Below are 18,403 nucleotides of genomic sequence, written 5' to 3'. Positions count from 1 at the left end.
TTAAAAACTGGTTATCCTATTTTCCTCCCCCATTTTATATTGGTTATATAGAAGTAGCTAAATTTATCTTTTGGATATGGATTGCAAAATCATGAGAAGTTATATCCAGACCTGATCAAGAATTGCACATTACAGAGGGATCCTGGACTGAGGGTTCAGTAAAGCAACTGGACATGATCCTGTTTTGTCATTGGGAAGTGAGGATTTTTTTTTTGTTGGACTTAGGATCATTGCATTGATAGGCAGGCACACTTTTGAAATTGTATGTTTGTCAAGAAAAGTAGAGGTGGATGCTGAGCAATAAAGAAGTGGATGTAGTAGATGCATATTGCTTATTTGTCCATCATCCCTTCCTTTGGGGAGCCATTTCTCCCCTCCACGCAGTCCTGGTGAAGTTGTCAATTATGGTGGTCTACTCTTCCACCCTAGAGGTGGGCACATGCCCATTCTGGCCAAAGTTCTCCCTAGGACTTTAGAGCTAGAACTAGTGAGGCCAAGCCAAAAGATGGAGACATCATTATTTGAATCCCTAGTTCTAGCTATGCCTGAAGGCAGATATATCCTTTGATTTATCAATTATTTAACCCAATTAATTTCCTATTGGCTTAAACATGTTTGAGTTGAGTTTTTGACACTTGTAGCCGAAAGGGTTCAGACTACTAGATACACAAACAACAGAGACACAAACACCATGTTGTTCAAACTCATTAGACATTTTACAAGTCTTCCATGATCTTATAGGGGTCAGCAAACTTTTTATCTAAAAGAGCAGATATTTTAGAGTTTGTGGGCCACACATAGTCTCTGTATTATTAAAAAATTTTTTTACAATCCTTTAAAAATGTAAAAACCATTCTTAGTTACAAACTAAGGCCTATAGGCCATACAAAAATAGACTGCAGGCCAGATTTGCCCACAGACCATAATTTGCTGACCCTTTACCTAGACTCTGCCGAACTCTGAATCCATTAGCACACAATCTGGAAGTTCCTAACTATGAAGCAAAATACTTTTAAATACCATTTTGGTTCAAGTCTCTTGATGTGACTTTGTAATGAGTTAAGGTTCAGGGTAGAGTTAGGAATGAGAAAAGAGTCTTGGTGCCCATTGTCTGCACATAGTAGGCACTGAATAAATGGTAATTGTTATTATTTCTTGGTAATTTATCAAAATGATGCACTGTCCAAATGTCTTTGTCCAAAAGTCCCAGTTCATCCTCAAAGACCCTTTCCTTTTATTTTTATTTTTTATCTCCTTCAGGAAACCTTTTTCTGATCTATCAAGTCTGAATTACCAATCAAGTCTGAATTAGGTACTCTTCTTCTTGTTATCATAGACCCTATGTGGCCCTCCATTATAACTACATTATCGGTCTGTCTTTCCTCCTAACTTTGAGTACTTAGAACATGCCTGAGCCCAGGCTCCTAGCACAGTGCTTAGCACCTAGTACTGAGGGGGCTTCTATACCTCTATATGAACATCTGTTTGAATATGCAGGTGCTACCTATCTCCATCAGTGTCTAGGGCGGTCAGTCTATGTGTCAGCATTGTGCTGATGTACAGATGCCCTCGACACTGGTTCCTCTCTCAGTTGGAAATTATTAGTTGATATATACCACACCTTACCTGGTAATGTTATTATTGGATCTATTTTTTCATCCCATTCCTTCCAAAAATGAGTCAAGGACAGAGGACAAGGTAGGAATAAGTTTTCTTAAAAACTGTTATGAAGGATGAACCCTCTGATCCCACCCTCGCATCCTTTACTGTCTGATTTGCTATCAGATCAAAGGCCTCCAGCCTCAGCAACATCTGGGGATCAGAGCGCCCACCACACAGCTGGGGCCACCGACCAGTTTGATCCATGTCTATGGGGTGGAGAGGAAATTATCCTTCTGAGAAAAATATGTGCAAGTCCCTGCAGGCCCAGGAAAGGCTGGCAAAGGCAAGGTGAATCATGGTGTTCTAAGCTGAAATCATTTGCCCATCTCATAGACGCAGGCAGGAAGTACCACCATTGATCAGCTTTATATGGCACTCACTGTATACAACAGACAGACAAAGACAGACAAAGCACACACCACTACTAAGCTGAACACTGCTCACCATCTAGAAGCACCTTGGATAAGCACGTGAAACACTATTGCATAAGAAAGATATACTTTTTAAAGGAATGAAGAAGTATTTTGGCAAAACATCTACTCTCCCAGGTCCTGGGTAAAGAGGGACTTTAAATTCTGAAGCTTCTTCATATTGAAAATTGTTCCCTTCTTAATGGCAGTATATACAGCAGCAAACTTCCAAGTCTGCTGTCACAGTCCCCTATATGTATCCTGAATCTACTTTACAGGTGGTCAAACCTAGAAACAGAAGGTGGCCCAGAGCAAGGGGACACTGGGGCTGGCTCAAGGTGAGGGCAAATAGGAGGTGTCTCGGCTCAGCCAAAGGCAGGGCCTCTGTCTATATGGAGAGGAAAGGGAAAAGCTAGAGTGGCTAAAACTCCCTTTTTCTTCCAGCCCAGAGAAGTAGTGGTTCCATAGGAAAGGCTGTCAGGAAAGAAAGGCAGGTTCTCACTCTTGGTGGTAAAGGCCAGGGCAGGCCAGAGTTCCTCCTGAAGCCTCTTCGGTGATGCTCTCTGCGTTTGGGTACTGTGGGTTCACTGCTTCCATAACTCTCTTGTCACCTGCATTTGAGCCTAGACTTCAAGTCCTTAATTATTTTAAAAAGGCAGGGTGAGGAGATGGTTTAAGAGAATAGGTGACACAGAACAATCTCTCTACAGCCTCCCTTTGAATAGGCTTGGGCTTTTAAAAGTCTTCTTCATCCTGTCTCCTAGGGATATTTAAAGGCAGCTTTTATGAGACTCTGTCTTTTGTGTTTCTCTTGTATGTGTTTTGTTTTGTTTTTATATATATATTTTCTTTAAAAAGCAATAGTTCTTTGGTCCATAAACTCTAAGGAATGATATAATTTTGAACAAAGTAAATCTGGACTTCCCTTGCAGAGAAGCCCCTGGCACCCCCAAGCCCCTCTGCTGGTTCCCTTTGACAGTCCATCTTCAGCCAGCCTTAGCTGCTTTTCCAGTTTGAGCTTTATGCCACAGGCATAGAACAACCCACTTGATGAAGACAATCCTTAAAGTGGCCTGAGCCCCAGGCACTGGCCTTGGGTCCAATCCATCTCCCGTCTGCGGCTGCTCCTTCAAGAAGGGCTGCTTAAGCGCTTCTGTGCTTTTCCTCTCTTTTCTTCTTCTCACTCTTCCAAATCTGTTGTTGGTATTAATTGATAAGGGGCAGGGAGTAGGGAGTGGGAGGCAAAAATCAGTCTGGAGGGCAAGATAAGAATAGCAGCTTGCCCCATCAGCTACATCTTAGGTGAGTGCCTGGGCCTCTCTTCCAGAGGAGCACAGCTACAGCAGGGCCCTAGTCAGCACCCTAGCCCAACACCCAACCCAGAGGGGCTCCCTGGGGTAGTTCAAGTGAGGCAGGGCCATGAGGACCTTCTGAGATAGCGAATCTCTAAAAGTTTCAGGCAGCTAGCCCTGCCAGAAACCTAACAGAGCCTGTCATCTCCCTCCCCATCACCCACCAAGCCCCACAGGTCCTTCTTCTTCAGCGTACTTGCTTCTCTCCTCATCTCCATGTTAACTGCCATTTCCCCAGCTCTTACATCATGTTCCCTTTTTGCTTAAATTCCTTATGATTTTCCATCATCTTCAGGATAAAGTTCAAACTCATGGCCGTTAAGACCCTTCACAAACTTGCCCAAACCTACTTTTCTAGTCTCATTCTCCATCCCCCTGCCCTCCTTCAATTAGAGTTCTCTACTCCCATGGCCTGCTGTGGCTATCTCTGGAGTAAAAATAACTGGTTGGATCTAGCTCTTAATTGTCTCTCCCAGAATATGGGGACAGGAAATGTTGTCTAATTTATCTCAGTTCTTGAATTGAAGGAAAATCACAAAGTCTCAAACTAAGGATTCCTGCCCTAACCGGTTTGGCTCAGTGGATAGAGCGTCGGCCTGTGGACTGAAGGGTCCCAGGTTCGATTCCGGTCAAGGGCATGTACCTTGGTTGCGGGCGCATTCCCAGTAGGGGGTGTGCAGGAGGCAGCTGATCGATGATTCTCTCTCATCGATGTTTCTAACTCTCTATCCCTCTCCCTTCCTCTCTGTAAAAAATCAATAAAATATATTTAAAAAAACAAACAAACAAACAAAAAAAAACAAAAAACTAAGGATTCCTCCTAACTCCTGGCTCTTCTCTTCCAGACTTTTTAATAAATAAATGCCCCAACATCCCAAAAAGAACAAAAAGCTGAGAGGGTCTCCTCACTCAGACCCCATTTGCCTGGGATCTACCAAGGACTCACCTTTCTGTGACTGGTCAGTGAGAGCAGATCAGTAAGGCCTGTTGGCATCCTTGGGCCTCTTTAGCTGGACCTTGAGCCTCTTCATACCAATTTGAAAGCCATTCATGGCCTGAATAGCTGTCTGGGCACTGGTTGGATTGTCAAAGCTAACAAACCCTGGGGATTTGGGCACAGAGGTTAGCTGGGAACTCTGCTTGGCAGAGCCTCCTTTCTCTCTGACCAGCCTTCTCTTCTCCCTCCCTCTCAGGCCAGTTCCATCAAACATACACTCCATCCACCCTCCATTGTTTGCATGTACATGTACACACACTCATACTTACATGGTCAAATGGTTTGAATTTCATAAAAGTGTGATTCTTGGAAGGACTGGAAGCAATTCTGAGTATGTGGTTGTTGGTTGGGGTGTTTCCCTAGCATGGGTTGACTCTTTCCCTCCTCAACTCCCATTCTGGTCCTCTGAACTGCAGTTGGAGTTGGAAGGGATCTCTGGTTCAGACCCAGACACCTTCTGTCCTGGCTAGACTCTAAAGCCTGACCTGGTCAAACATCTTCCAGATACCTGATCTTCCCAGATAAACCTGAATTAGACTTGTTCCTGGTCTGGGCTTAGCTCCACCACTGGTCTGTAACTCTGCTTTGTGCTATATGCTCAGTGTCTGGGAATCATTGACTTATGGAGGAACAATCTTAGGCTCTGTAAGGAATGTTAAAGTTGGCAGTGGGGGAGGCTCAGGGGTTGGGCTCAGCTTACCGAAACACTTGCTCTGGTTGGTGGCTCGATCCACAAAGACTTTGGCAGAGACGACAGCTCCAAAGGGCAGGAATGTCTGTATGAGTTCTGCATCACCAAACTCCTGAGGCAGGTGATAGATGAAGAGGTTACAGCCTTCGGGCCCTGCAGGAACAGCAGCAGACTGGTTCAAGGAAGGGACTCTGAGTCCAGCCCCACCAGGTCCTGATGTCCAGCCCTGTCCCTCACCTTCTCTTTGTTGCTGGGGCAGGGCTGAAGGCTGCTGAGGGAAAGCTGTGCTCACTGGGGCATAGGCTGATGGGTAGGCTGGTGAAAACAGAGGTGGGAGTGGGCACTGAACCTCAGGAGCCATCCCCCAAGCAGGGCCCCATCTGCCTGGACAACTTTGACCAATTCAGCCCTCACCCTTAGAGAGGCCATTCTGGGCCCAGGGGTTGGAAGATGGGAGGGTTGACTCCTCAGAAAAGAGCATAATCCCCCCACACCTCACCCCCAATTTCCCTATTTTTTTCTGGGACCTTTCAAACCCTCCCAGGCTGCGTAGAGCCCAGTGAAACCTGCGTAGTGGTGCATCCCAGCGTAGGCCTGCTGCAGCGGGTCAGCCACACCTGGGCTCTGGGCTGGAGAGAGAAGGGCACAAGGCCACAGTGAAGGCCTGCGGGTGGGCAGGATCGAGTGAAAGGCAACAGGGAAAGAGGAGAAATCCTTTCCAGGGAGACCCCCCCCAGACCCCCCCACACACTCTGCTCCCCCAACTCCCCCGTATCCCCTCACCCTTGCCCCCGCTCCTCACTCCATTTCGGGGAGATTTTGGCGGAGCGGGGGCGGGAGGGGGCCCACCTGGGTAAGGGGAGAGTCCGTTATTGTAGAGAGTGTCAGGGCCCGGCTGCCCGTTGGTCTGAGGGGTCAAGGAGCTGAATCCATTGACTCCGAAAGGTGCCGGGAGCCCCGGAAGTGTGCCCGGGCCGACGGGAGGGGAGTTGGCTGCAGGTGGCGGAGGAGGTGTCAGAGTCAGGCCTCAGCATCCCTCAGCCTCGCCCGCCCCCCACCCTCACCCCCACCCCCACCCCCACCCCCACCCCCACCCCCACCCCAGCTCAGTACCTGCCGCGGGTAGCAGCGGCGTGGCGACTAGGCTGAAGGCCGCCACGTGCTGCATCTGTGCTGCCACTGCGGCCACCGGTCCTAGTCCTGGGCCTTGGGCCGCTGCCAGCAGGGCCGCCTGCTGCTGCAGAATCTTTGGGAGGGAAGAGGGGTGGCTGTGGATGGCCCAGCCGTGGGGAACTGCTCCAGCTCCAGCTCCTGACCCCGGCCTGGCCCACCGTCAGTCCACTGCGTCCTCCAGGCACCGGGCACCTACCGCTGTGGTGTAGGCTCCGCAGGTTCCAAGTGGCAGTGGCGCCGGGTGGAAGGCGCCTAGCCGGCCCGCCATCTGCTGCATACGACGCAGGGCTCGCTCCCTGTCCGTGTCCGCCAGCTTGACCACAAGGCTGGATGAGGCACCCTGGGCAGGGCAGGGGAGGCCACGGTGACTGGTCCAGACCCCAGCCTTGTCCCTGGGCTGAGCGCCTTGCACATCAGGCCCTTTCCTAGGGCACTGATCATATGTGGGGAGGAGGAGCCAGTCCCCACCCCACTGGCCTCACCCTTGGCCCCTGTGCCCGCCCTCACCGCCATGGTCCGGCTGCCGTGCAGACTCTGGATGGCCGCCTGAGCTTCCCCCTGACTCCCAAACTTCACAAAGGCACAGCCTGGGGCAGGACAGAGGGATTGGGTGGCTCAGGCCACAGGGGCCAAAGGGTCATGTGGCTCAGTGAGAGTCAGGATCACCAGGAAATCCTGGGGTCAGCTCAAGTCACCTTTACTGGTGCCATCCGGGCTCCGCAAGACGGTGCACTCCTCGATGTGGCCGAAGGGCTGGAACAAGCGTCTGACATCATCCTCACCCTGCTGCTTCCCCAGCATCCCCACAAACAGCTTTCGGTCTTCTGGGGACAAATTCAGGAGTGATTTAGGGACCCTAAGTCCTCTTGGACTCCCCAGAGTAGCCAGAGGAACTTAGGAAGGTAGCCCACCACAGTCTAGCACAGAATAGATGTAGGGAGTGAGAAGGCCCGGGGCTAGGAGGTTGGGTTTCTTTGAGGGGCAGGATGATCTACAGACAGATCTAGAGTAAGGAATTCAACCCTGGGTCTTAGAAAAAACGGAAAGACTCACTGCTGTTCTTGTGGAAATGGATTAGTTGATATCGTTGGTTGGGTGGAGCCCTGTATTAATCTTTTATATGTGTGACCTTTCTGTTCTTAAAGTTTGGAAAAGGCCATTTTTGGACCATTTCTGCCCTATTAAGGGAGGAGGTCCTCAGAGAAGGCCTTTGTATTCATACTGGGTCTGGAGAAGAGAATTATACCTTTGTGGGTTAGCCCAGTGGTCTGCAAACCGAGGCTCGCGAGCCACATGCGGCTCTTTGGCCCCTTGAGTGTGGCTCTTCCACAAAATACCACGTGCAGGCGCGCATGTACAGTGCGTTTAAAACTTCGTGGCCCATGCGCAGAAGTCGTTTTTTGGCCTGGGCGAGTCTATTTTGAAGAAGTGGCATTAGAAGAAGTGGGGTTGTAGGTTGGTCAGGCGATGGGAGATGCGGCGCAAGCGGGCCACGGGATATGCAGCACGAGGGAAGCGTGCACGATTCATGCAGGAGTTGAGTGAGCCAGTCAGCCAGCAGTCTCATTGTGCAGTGGTTAGTGCTAGTCGCGTCCGCAAATTGTGCGCGGGTGACAAAAGTACCTACTCGAAGCATAAAGTTACTTGTATTTTTCCAACCAGCTGCAAATCCTACAGGTATTTTTGTCATCAATTTAAGAATTGCAATTATTTGTGTTGGTGGCTTTATTATTATAAGATGAAACTTTTTTTAGGTCCCCTGTTTGACATGGCTACAAAGAAGAAGCAAAGAAAAACGGAAGACGAAAACTGTGAATTTAAAGTTGAACGGACCGAGACTTTCACGTTTATTCAAAACTTAAATGGCCTTCCGACTTGTCTTATTTGTCAGGAAAAATTGGCGCATAACAAGAAATCAAATTTGGAGAGACACTTTACAACTAAACACGTGTCATTTAGTACTAAATATCCTGTCGGTGATGCAAGGAAGAAAGCAGTTGAGGAACTTCAGAAGAGTCAAGAAAAATCAAGTTCTGTGTTTAATTACTGGATGCAATCTTCCAACAATGTTAATATTGCAAGTTTTGTGGTTAGTCAAGAGATTGCTAAGAGAGGAAGAGCTATTTCGGGATTTTAAGAACAAAGCAGATATTCTAAAAAAAAAAATTAAAGAGTTATCATTGTCTGCTAAAACAGTGAAAGCTAGAACAGTCAAAATGTCTTCGAATATAACTGACCAGCAAGTCGAAGATCTTAAATTGGTTTCAGCTTTATCAATAGCAGTTGACGAGTCTTGTGACATAAATGATACAGAGCAAGTTTCACTTTTTGTACGATTTATTTCATCTACAGGTCCTAAAGAAGAACTTTTAGGATTATTGCCACTCAAAGGTCAAACACGTGGAGAGGATATAGCAAATGCTGTAATTGAGTGCATTGAAAAACATCTTATTCCACTCGATAAAATTGTCTTAATTTCAACAGATGGGGCAAAAAGTGTGACCAGCATAAGAAATGGGTTTGTTGCTATTTTGAAAGAAAAAATTAATCACTAGATACTTACTTACCACTGCATCATTCATCAAGAAGCGCTTTGTGCGCAGACATTTCCAGAAGAAATTTGCAAAGTTATGGAACTGGTGATTAACATTATCAACTCTATTATAGCTAAAGTTCTTAATCATCGCCAATTTAAAGAATTTTTAGTTGAAATGGAGAGTGAGTACACAGATCTTCTGCTGCATAACAAGGTACGCTGGTTATCAAGAGGAAATATTTTGAAACGTTTCTCTTCCTTATTAACAGAAATTAAAGCATTTCTCCTTGAGAAGGGTGTTCACTATCCAGAACTAACGAACGATCAGTGGATCCAAAAATTTTATTTCATGGTAGATGTTACGTCTCATCTAAATCAGCTTAATCGTAAACTACAGGGGAAAGGAAACACAATTTTTTCTTTTTCTTTTTAAAAAAATATATTTTATTGATATTTTTACAGAGAGGAAGGGAGAGGGATAGAGAGCTAGAAACATCGATGAGAGAGAAACATCGATCAGCTGCCTCCTGCACACCTCCCACTGGGGATGTGCCCGCAACCAAGGTACATGCCCTTGACCGGAATCGAACCCGGGACCCTTCAGTCCGCAGGCCGACGCTCTATCCACTGAGCCAAACCGGTTTCGGTGGAAACACAATTTTTTCGATGTTAGAAGTTATTTCATTCGAAAACAAATTATCTCTTTTTGCTCAAGATTTTGAAAGAGAAACTTTGATTCACTTTCCAAGCCTGTTGAAACATCGCCAAGAAAATAATTCTGATATTGACATTTGCTATTTCAAAACAACACTTTTAAATATGAGGGAAGCTTTTCTCAATAGGTTTCAGGAATTCAGAAACAGCAAAGCGACGTTAGCCTTTGTTAAAAAAACCTCTTAATGCTACTGTAACAGAATTAAAATTTTCTCCCTTTAATATTGACATTGGCAACTTTGAAATGCAATTGCTGGATTTAAAAAACAAAGAATTGTGGAGCTCGAAATTTGAACGTCTTTGTGCTGATATAGAAATATTGGAGAAAAACAAAGTGAACTTAGTTCACAGCACAAGTGGTCTGCTTTGAAATACCTGGAGAAGGAAGATATGATGATTTTTAACACCTGGAATAGTATTCCTGACTCATATAATCAACTGAAAAAACTAGTGTTTGCTGTTCTTTCCTTATTCGGGTCTACATATTTATGCGAACAATCATTTTCAAGCATGAACCTTATCACGAATAAGTTGAGAAGTCGTCTTATTGATGAGAACCTGGAATCGTGCCTAAAATTAAAAACAACAACATGCAAACCTGACTTACCCAAACTTTCCAAGGAGATGCAAGGCCATTGTTCATATTAGTGTTTGTCAGTCATTGTCATGATTTAATTTTATGGATATTGTAAGGTAAATTGTAAGGAATTTAATTTTATCAATAAATAATATTGTTATTAAGTATGATATCAAGTTTTATTCAACGTACCTATAGTTTAATTAAGACTTAAAACTTTAAGTAAAGTTTATTAAGTTAATTTTAGGGAACGTTGTGGAGTGAAAGAAGATGTAGTGTCGAGGATTGAGAAAGGTATGTTGAGATGGTTTGGACATATAGAGAGGATGAACGAAAGGAGATAGACGAAATAAGTATACAAGACAAGTGTGGATGGGAGAGTTGGAAGCGGTCGACCTCAGCGAACGTACCTCAATCAGATTGAGGATGTTTTTAGCAAAGGCCAGCTTAGGAGTACTCTAATTAAGTTAATAACAATGTACCTACCTATATAGTTTAAGTTTGAAAAATTTGGCCCTCAAAAGGAATTTCATTCATTGTACTGCTGATATTTGGCTCTGTTGACTAATGAGTTTGCCGACCACTGGGTTAGCCTGATGGCAATGGATAGAATCAATGGAATCAATGTCCCTTCCTGCTCAAATCGAGGGTTCTGGGTCAAAAAGCAGCACCAGAAGCAGTTAACTCATCATTCTGTCTCATCCCCACACACTGAGCTCTGGAATGATGACTCCCAAACCCCAGCACCAAATTCAACTTGAGTGCTCCCAGAGACATAAAGAAGGCAGGAATCTTGGGTTCCTAAGCCTCCAGCATTATCATTTCCCCCACTACACTTGCTAAACCCCTGACCCCCCCCCCTTTTTTTTTACGTCCCACATCCACCCTTCCTTCCCTCACTGAGCTGCCAGAGCCCTCACTGAGCCCTGCTCCCTCCTTTTTGACTTTCTCTGTTTTCCTGTCCTGATCCCTCTCCAGGAGGAACAAGTTCTGCGCTACCTGAGAACAAGTCTGATCCCTCCCCATGTCCACCCTTCCTCTGGGAGTGGCAGAGATACCAGAAAAGGGACTGTAAGCTGGGCTGTGTTCCTTGGAGAAAGCTGGAGAGCTGGGGCTGGAGACCAGGGCTTAGCTGCACATCCAGTAAATCAGGCCTCAGGAGCACTGTCCAGGAGCCTGGGGTAGAGAGGTCTAATCCACAGGGCCTGCTGTCAAAGCCCCGCTTCTTTCTGCATCAAGGTAAGTCTCTGAATTTGGGATGGGGCTTTCTCCAGGTGATACAAGTTGGGAGAGAAGAAGGGGGTGGGAATCTGGCTTCAGGTTTCACCTTCAAGGTCCTGGAACCCAAGAAAACCCATCCCAATGTCCTTGACTCCTTCACAAGCATGGCTAGGTTGATGGGGGTCCTTGGATCCTGGGCGCAACGGAGCAAGGCTGGTGAGAGTCAAAAGGAAGAACAGGCTATCTGAAGTTAGCAGTGGAGGGAATCTCCAACAAGGTTATATGTGTGTCCATATTTCACCGGATGGTATGGGATTTAGCCCAGGCTTTCCTGGGTACCCAGAGGTGTCTGTCAGTCAATGCCGTGTCTGTGTAAAGGATGGGGGCTGCAGTTTATGTGAGACAGGCATAGTGTGTTTCAGAAGAATCTGTCCAGAGGATTACTGCCCAGCCATCCTGAGGGAGAAGAGATGGATAATGTACTTGTGGCCAGAATTCCAGAGGAGGTGCTGACCTTCTGTAGTGAGAATACAATCTGGTGCATGTGCTTCACTTCTGGGAGTGTTAGCCACAAAACAGTGCCATTGGAACATACCACTGGTTTCTCAACCTTTTTTTTTATATATATTTTATCGATTTTTTTACAGAGAGGAAGGGAGAGGGATAGAGAGTTAGAAACATCGATGAGAGAGAAACATCGATCAGCTGCCTCTTGCACGCCCCCTACTGGGGATGTGCCCGCAACCAAGGTACATGCCCTTGACCAGAATCGAACCTGGGACCCTTGAGTCCGCAGGCCGATGCTCTATCCACTGAGCCAAACCGGTTTTGGCAGTTTCTCAACCTTTTAAAAAAGCAGTGGAATCCATTGTTCTAACAAAATATTAGGATGAAGTTCAAGATATAGGAGAAAAGCAAAACTGCTCTGAGGTCAGAGAAGAATGTGTGTGTGTGTGTGTGTGTGTGTGTGTGTGTGTGTGTGTGCGCGCGCGCGCGCACGCACACGCTGAAGTTCCTCTTCCTTCATTTTACCCTAATACCCCCTAGGGGGGCTCCAAGGAAACTTATTTGAAAACCACTGACCTAAAAGAGAATAGAGTTCCAGAGGGTGTATGAAGAGGGATCTGTGATCATCCTATTCAGGAATCTGAGGAGACAGGAAAGGTCTTTCATCAATCTCTTGACCAATATGATGTTGGTGGCTTTGCCTTGCCATTGGAGGATAGGCCTCATTTGGTCAGGGAATTAAACCCCAGAAAACTGTGTCATTGGTCTGAGGTTGAACATTTAAATATGTCCACAGGGTTGCAATAAGGCCCAGGAGGGGCTGGAGAAAATCCTAGGCCCTCCAGAGTCCCAAGCTTAAAGGGGCTTCATGATGCCCTAATTTATAGTGCAGCTGTGTCATTGGGAAGGGTCTACAAGATAGTGATTATACCTAGGTAAGATGTCATGCCATATGGACCAACATTCAGATAGGTAGGAAAAGAGATGTCAAGGCTACGATAACACCCCTAGGATGGGAAAGAGAGTTGTGTGGATAGTAGTCTTATCTTTTATTTGCTCTTCTTCTTGTTGATCTTTTCTGCAGATGGTTGTCAGTTCAAGGTCATATTGCAGACCATGAAATTCTTCTTTTCCAGTTAGAGTCTCCCAAGTTTCAAATTTCCATTTCCATTACAAGGCATGGACCCTGTGGCTCTGGGCTACTGGACTGTACAGAATTTGAAATTGAAATGAGGCCAGGATATAGGCTGGGCTCTGTGCGGCCTGTTTCCCAGGTATTACCTTGAATCTTGATATTCTCTGCCATTTTACAGGGATCTGAATGGTGTTTGGCAGGTGACAGTGACCATAAGTCTTAGATGATCCACAGCCCTCAAGATTTGGAGGGCTGATCAATGCCCCAAGGGAGAGATAATGATGTGATTTAGTCCAGATAATTCAATTTCCTTCAGGTCAAACTCTACCAGTTTGGTAAAAAAGAAAAAAAAAAAGGAGTCTGTAAGAGTTAGGTCAGAAATGGCTGAATAAAAGCATCCCTTGGGTGGTGGGTGGGTCCCTAGAAAGATGGGAGTATCAGACAGGGAGGTTCAACCTTCTTGAAGTGGGAGGAATTGAAAGATAGCATCAGTGTGGAGTTGAGACATAGTGTTGGAAAGTTGAATGGTATACATTTTCCTGTTGGCAAACAGTGTGTACTCCTTGCTCTTCTATTAAATACATTTTTTGAAATCGAACCAAGTTGTTTGGGTCCAAGAGACCCATCTCCATGAAGCTGGTCATACAGGTCAGGGACTCTAATATTGCAAATGATGGTGTTGAGCATCCAGAGTAAGTCCACTCCATCTTCCTCAGGAATGGTACCAAGTTGCTATTCAAGAAGGGAGGCCTTGCCTCAAGTTGTCCCAGAGGAATTCCTGATGTACTTTCAAGTTTCTGGCCTCTAGGTCCCTCATTCCCACTCACCTCCATATAGGATGTCATGATTGTACAAACTGTGTAGGGGCAAGGTTTCAGCATTGAGATACCAACCACCAACCACCAACCACCAAACACATCCTAAAAATACTGGTCCACCTTTCCTTCCAAATACTAACACAGGAGTTTCTGCTGGTGGCAGCATTTGGAGCAAAGCATCTCTCCCTGTGTTCTTAGGGATAACTGAAGCTTAATGAGCCAAGGAAGACTGGGAATTAGCACGAAGGAAATATCCAGGGCAAACAGTCTTCTGGAAAGATCTGATGAGCATCAAGAAGGGCTTTAATTGCACACACACACACATCCCTCTTAGAACTAATAAACAAATTAAGCAAAGTTGCAGAATACAAAATTAACAAACGAAAGTCAGTTGTGACCCTAGTCAGGTGTTGCTCAGTGGTTAGACTGTTGGCTTGATTCATGGTCAAGGGCATGTACCTGGGTTGCAGGTTCAATTCCCAGTGCCAGTGGGCATGTGCAGGAGGCAACCAATTGATGTGTCTCTCTCATATTGATGTCTCTCTCTCTCTCTCTCTCTCTCTCTCTCTCTCTCTCTCTCTCTTTCCACTCTCTCCAAAAGCAATAGAAAAAATATCCTTGGGTGAGGATTAAAAACAAAATTTTTAAAGTCAGTTGTATTCCTATACACTAGTAGTGAACAATATGAACAGGAAATTATGAAAATAATTTCACTCATAATAGTATAAAAATGGCCCTAGCCAGCTCGGCTCAGTGGATAAGAGCATCGGCCTGCGGACTGAAGGGTTGCAGGTTTGATTCCGGTCAAGGGCATATGCTTGGGTTGCGGGCTCAATCCCCAGTAGGGGGCGTGCAGGAGGCAGCCGATCAATGATTCTTTCTCATCATTGATGTTTCTACCTCTGTCTCCCTCTCTTTTCTCTCTGAAATCAATAAAAACTTAAAAAAATAGTATTAAAATGAATAAAATACTTAGGAATAAACTTAACCAAGGAGGCAAAAGACTTATACCCTGAAAACTACAAAATATTGCTGAACTTAAAGAAGATGTAAATAAATGGAAGATAATCCCTGTTCGTGATTGAAAGACTTGATATTGTTAAATGTCAACACTACCCAAAGTGATCTACAAATTTAATGCAATCTCTGTCAAAATCCCAATGGCATTTTTTGCAGAAATAAAAATCTATTCTAAAATTCATATGGAATCTCAAGAGACTTTGAATAACCAAAGCAATCTTGAAAAAGAAGCAAGTTGTGCTCTGGCTCAGTTGGTTAAGCATCATCCATATATTGAAAGGTTGCTGGTTTGATTTTTGTCCAGGTTGCAGGCTCAATCCCTGATTAGGGAGTGTTGGGGAGACAGCTGATGGATATTTCTCTCTCTATCCCTCTCCCTTCCTCTCTCTCTCAAATTAATAAACATTTCTTTTTTAAAGAAGCAAGTTGAAGGTCTCACACTTCCTGATTTTAAAACTTATTGCCGCCTGGCCGGTGTTGCTCAGTGGTTGGATGTCAACTCGTGAACCAAGAGGTCCTCGATTCGATTCCCAGTAAGGGCACATGCCCCAGTTGTGGGCTTGATCCCCTGTATAGGGTGTGCAGGAGGAAGCTGATTGATGTGTCTCTCTCATCAATGTTTCTCTCTATCCCTCTTCCTTCCTCTCTCTCTAAAAAAAATCAATGAAAACATATTTAAAAAAATAAAATGTAAAAGCTTATTACAAAGCTATAGTAATCCAACAATGTGGTACTGGCATAAATAAAGACACATAGATCAGTGGAATAGTATAGAGAGCCCAGAAGTAAGCCCTTGCATATATGGTCAAATGATTTTGACACGAGTGCCAGTCTTTTCAACAAATGGTGCTGAAAAAACTGGATGTTTGCATGCAAAAGAATAAAGTTGGACTGCTACCTCACATCATATAAAAAATGAACTGAAAATGGGTCAAAGACCTAAACATAAGTGCTAACACCATAAAAGTCTTAGAAGTAAACATAGGGGGAAAGATTCATGACCTTATACTTGGCAGTTATTTCTTGGATATGACACTAAAAGCATAGGCAACAAAAGTAAAAATAGATAAATTGTATGACAACAAAATTAAAAACTTCTGTGCATCAAAGGACACAATCGGAGTGAAAAGGCAATTTAAAAAATGGGAGAAAATATTTGCAATTCATATCTGATAAGGGTTTATATCCAGAATATATAGAAAGCTCCTGACAACAATAAACCAAATAATCTAATTTAAAAATGAGCAAAGGACTTTAACAGACATTTCTCCAAAGAAGATATGCAAACGACCAAGAAACATATGAAAAGATGCTCAACAACATTAAGCATTAAGGAAATGCAAATCAAAACCACAATGAGGAGGAGAAACCAAGATGGTGGCATAGGTAAGCACCTAAACTGCTGCCGCGCACAATTTCAAAACTACAACTAAAAGACAGAACAGACATCATCCAGAACCACAGGAAAGCTGGATGAGTGGAAATTCTACAGCAAGAAGGAAAGAGAAAAGCTCATGGAGAATCAGAGGAGCTGCAAAGGGCTGAGGTACAGAGACACACGCGAAGAGAGGAAGGAAGGCTGAGTGCCTGGCTGGCTTTCTCTGGCGGGAGGGGGAAGGAAGCCCCCGACTGCACGGAACCCAAGTATAGGGTGAAACCCCGTGGACCCGGGCTCATACAGGGGGAGTCTGGACTGTCAGGTAGAGAGAAAAGCACATGGAGACTCGGAGACTGGGGGGAGCTGCGGCGGGCAGGGGTCTGGAGGCACGCACGCACGTGCAGAGAAGACTAACTGTAGAGGTTGCCGCAGGCTTTCCCTAGCAGAAGGGAGTCGGAAGCTCCTGACTGCACTGAACCCCGGTTCTGAATGCACTGAACACCAGTTCCGGGAGAGCCCCTGGGGACCCACGCTCTTACGGGGGGGAATCTGGCTGTCAGGCGGAAACTCAGGGGAGCCGTGGAAGGCAGAGGTCTAGAGGCGCACACGCAAGGGCAGGACTGACAGGAAGCCAAAACTGTCTGCTCAGCCCTGAGACTCTGCCCCATCCAAGCTGAGCACAGAGGCTTTTGCAATTTTGCAAGCCTGGTCCTATAAGGCTGTCTCCAGCACAGAAGGTCTCCTGGCGTAGACACAGCTGATCCTCACAGCCAATTGGCCTGGAAGTCAATTTTTCCCAGTGATACCAACAACAATCAAGGCTTAACTGCAACAAGACTGTGCACACAGCCCACAAAGGGGTGTACCAAGAGTGTCCACCTCAGGTAACTGGGGAGGCCGACCCACTGGGCCATATAGGAAACCTAGCACACAAAGCTACCCTACCAACTCAGGGAAGCAGCAAAAATGTGGAGACAAAGAAACAGATCACAAATGAAAGAAATGGAGGAAAACAAATGACTGGATGTAGAATTCAAAACCACAGTTATAAGGTTTTTCAAGAATTTCCTAGAAAATGCTGATAAATTTAGTGAGACCCTTGAGGATATGAAAAAGGACCAACTAGAAATTAAACATACACTGACTGAAATAAAAAATATTATACAGAGACCCAACAAAAGACTAGAGGACCGCAAGAATCAAGTCAAAGATTTGAAATACAAAGAAGCAAAAAACACCTAACTGGAAAAGCAAAAAGAAAAAAAGAATCCAAAAAGTTGAAGATAGTGTAAGAAGCCTCTGGGACAACTTCAAGTGTACCAACATCAGAATTATGGGGGTGCCAGAAGAAGAGAGAGAGCAAGATACTGAAAACCTATTTGAAGAAATAATGACTGAAAACTTCCCCCACCTGGTGAAAGAAATAGACTTACAAGTCCAGGAAGTGCAGAGAACCCCAAACAAAAGGAATCCAAAGAGGACCACACCAAGGCACATTGTAATTAAAATGCCAAGAGCAAAAGACAAAGAGAGAATATTAAAAGCAGCAAGAGAAAAACAGTTAATTACCTACAAGGGAGCACCCATACGATTGTCAGCTGATTTCTCAACAGAAACTATGCAGGCCAGATGGGAGTGGCAAGAATTATTCAAAGTGATGAACAGCAAGAACCTACAACCAAGATTACTCTACCCAGCAAAGTTATCATTCAGAATGGAAGGGCAGATAAAGAGCTTCACAGATAAGAAAAAGCTAAAGGAGTCATCACCACCAAACCAGTATTATATGAAATGCTGAAAGGTATTCTTTAAGAAGAGGAAGAAGAAAAAAAGTAAAGATAAAAATTATGAACAACAAATACATATTTATCAACAAGTGAACCTAAAAATCAAGTGAATTAAAAATCTGAGGAACAGAATAAACTGGTGAATATAATACAATCAGGGGCATAGAAAGGGAGTGGACTGATAATTTTCAGGGGGAAAGGGGTATGGAGGGTATAGAAAGAGACTGGATAAAAGTCGTACATCTATGGATGAGGACAGTGGTGGGGAGGTAAGGGCAGAGGGTGGCGTGGGAACCGGGTGGAGGGGGGAAAATAGAGAAACAATTGTAATAATCTGAACAATAAAGATTTATTAAATTAAAAAAAAACACAAAACCACAATGAGCTACCACCTTACACCCATTAGGATGATTGTTATAAAAAAC

The 18,403-nt window shown here is 44.9% G+C and overlaps 1 protein-coding gene across 2 annotated transcripts in view; it reads right to left on the bottom strand.

The window, feature by feature from the left end:
• Nucleotides 1-217: 217 nt before the first annotated feature.
• CELF6 (CUGBP Elav-like family member 6) overlaps nt 218-18,403 on the bottom strand; it is a 43,834-nt gene continuing 25,648 nt past the window's right edge. The window contains exons 4-13 of one of the 2 annotated variants that reach the window (XM_080669926.1): nt 6,981-7,109; nt 6,793-6,872; nt 6,482-6,625; nt 6,226-6,358; nt 5,962-6,105; nt 5,679-5,741; nt 5,350-5,427; nt 5,122-5,265; nt 4,371-4,526; nt 218-3,266 (exon numbers count right to left, since the gene is read on the bottom strand). In XM_080669926.1, the coding sequence (XP_080526052.1) occupies nt 4,399-4,526; nt 5,122-5,265; nt 5,350-5,427; nt 5,679-5,741; nt 5,962-6,105; nt 6,226-6,358; nt 6,482-6,625; nt 6,793-6,872; nt 6,981-7,109 (1,043 nt within the window). In that variant the 3' untranslated portion in view covers nt 218-3,266; nt 4,371-4,398. The remainder of the gene's footprint in view (nt 3,267-4,370; nt 4,527-5,121; nt 5,266-5,349; nt 5,428-5,678; nt 5,742-5,961; nt 6,106-6,225; nt 6,359-6,481; nt 6,626-6,792; nt 6,873-6,980; nt 7,110-18,403) is intronic. The other variant, XM_080669927.1, reaches the window with a different exon arrangement.

Source organism: Plecotus auritus, assembly GCF_963455305.1.
Source record: "Plecotus auritus genome assembly, chromosome: 1".
NCBI classification, from domain to species: Eukaryota; Metazoa; Chordata; class Mammalia; order Chiroptera; family Vespertilionidae; genus Plecotus; species Plecotus auritus.
Note: the sequence above shows the minus strand (reverse complement) of the source record. Positions and strands in the feature narration are given on the sequence as shown.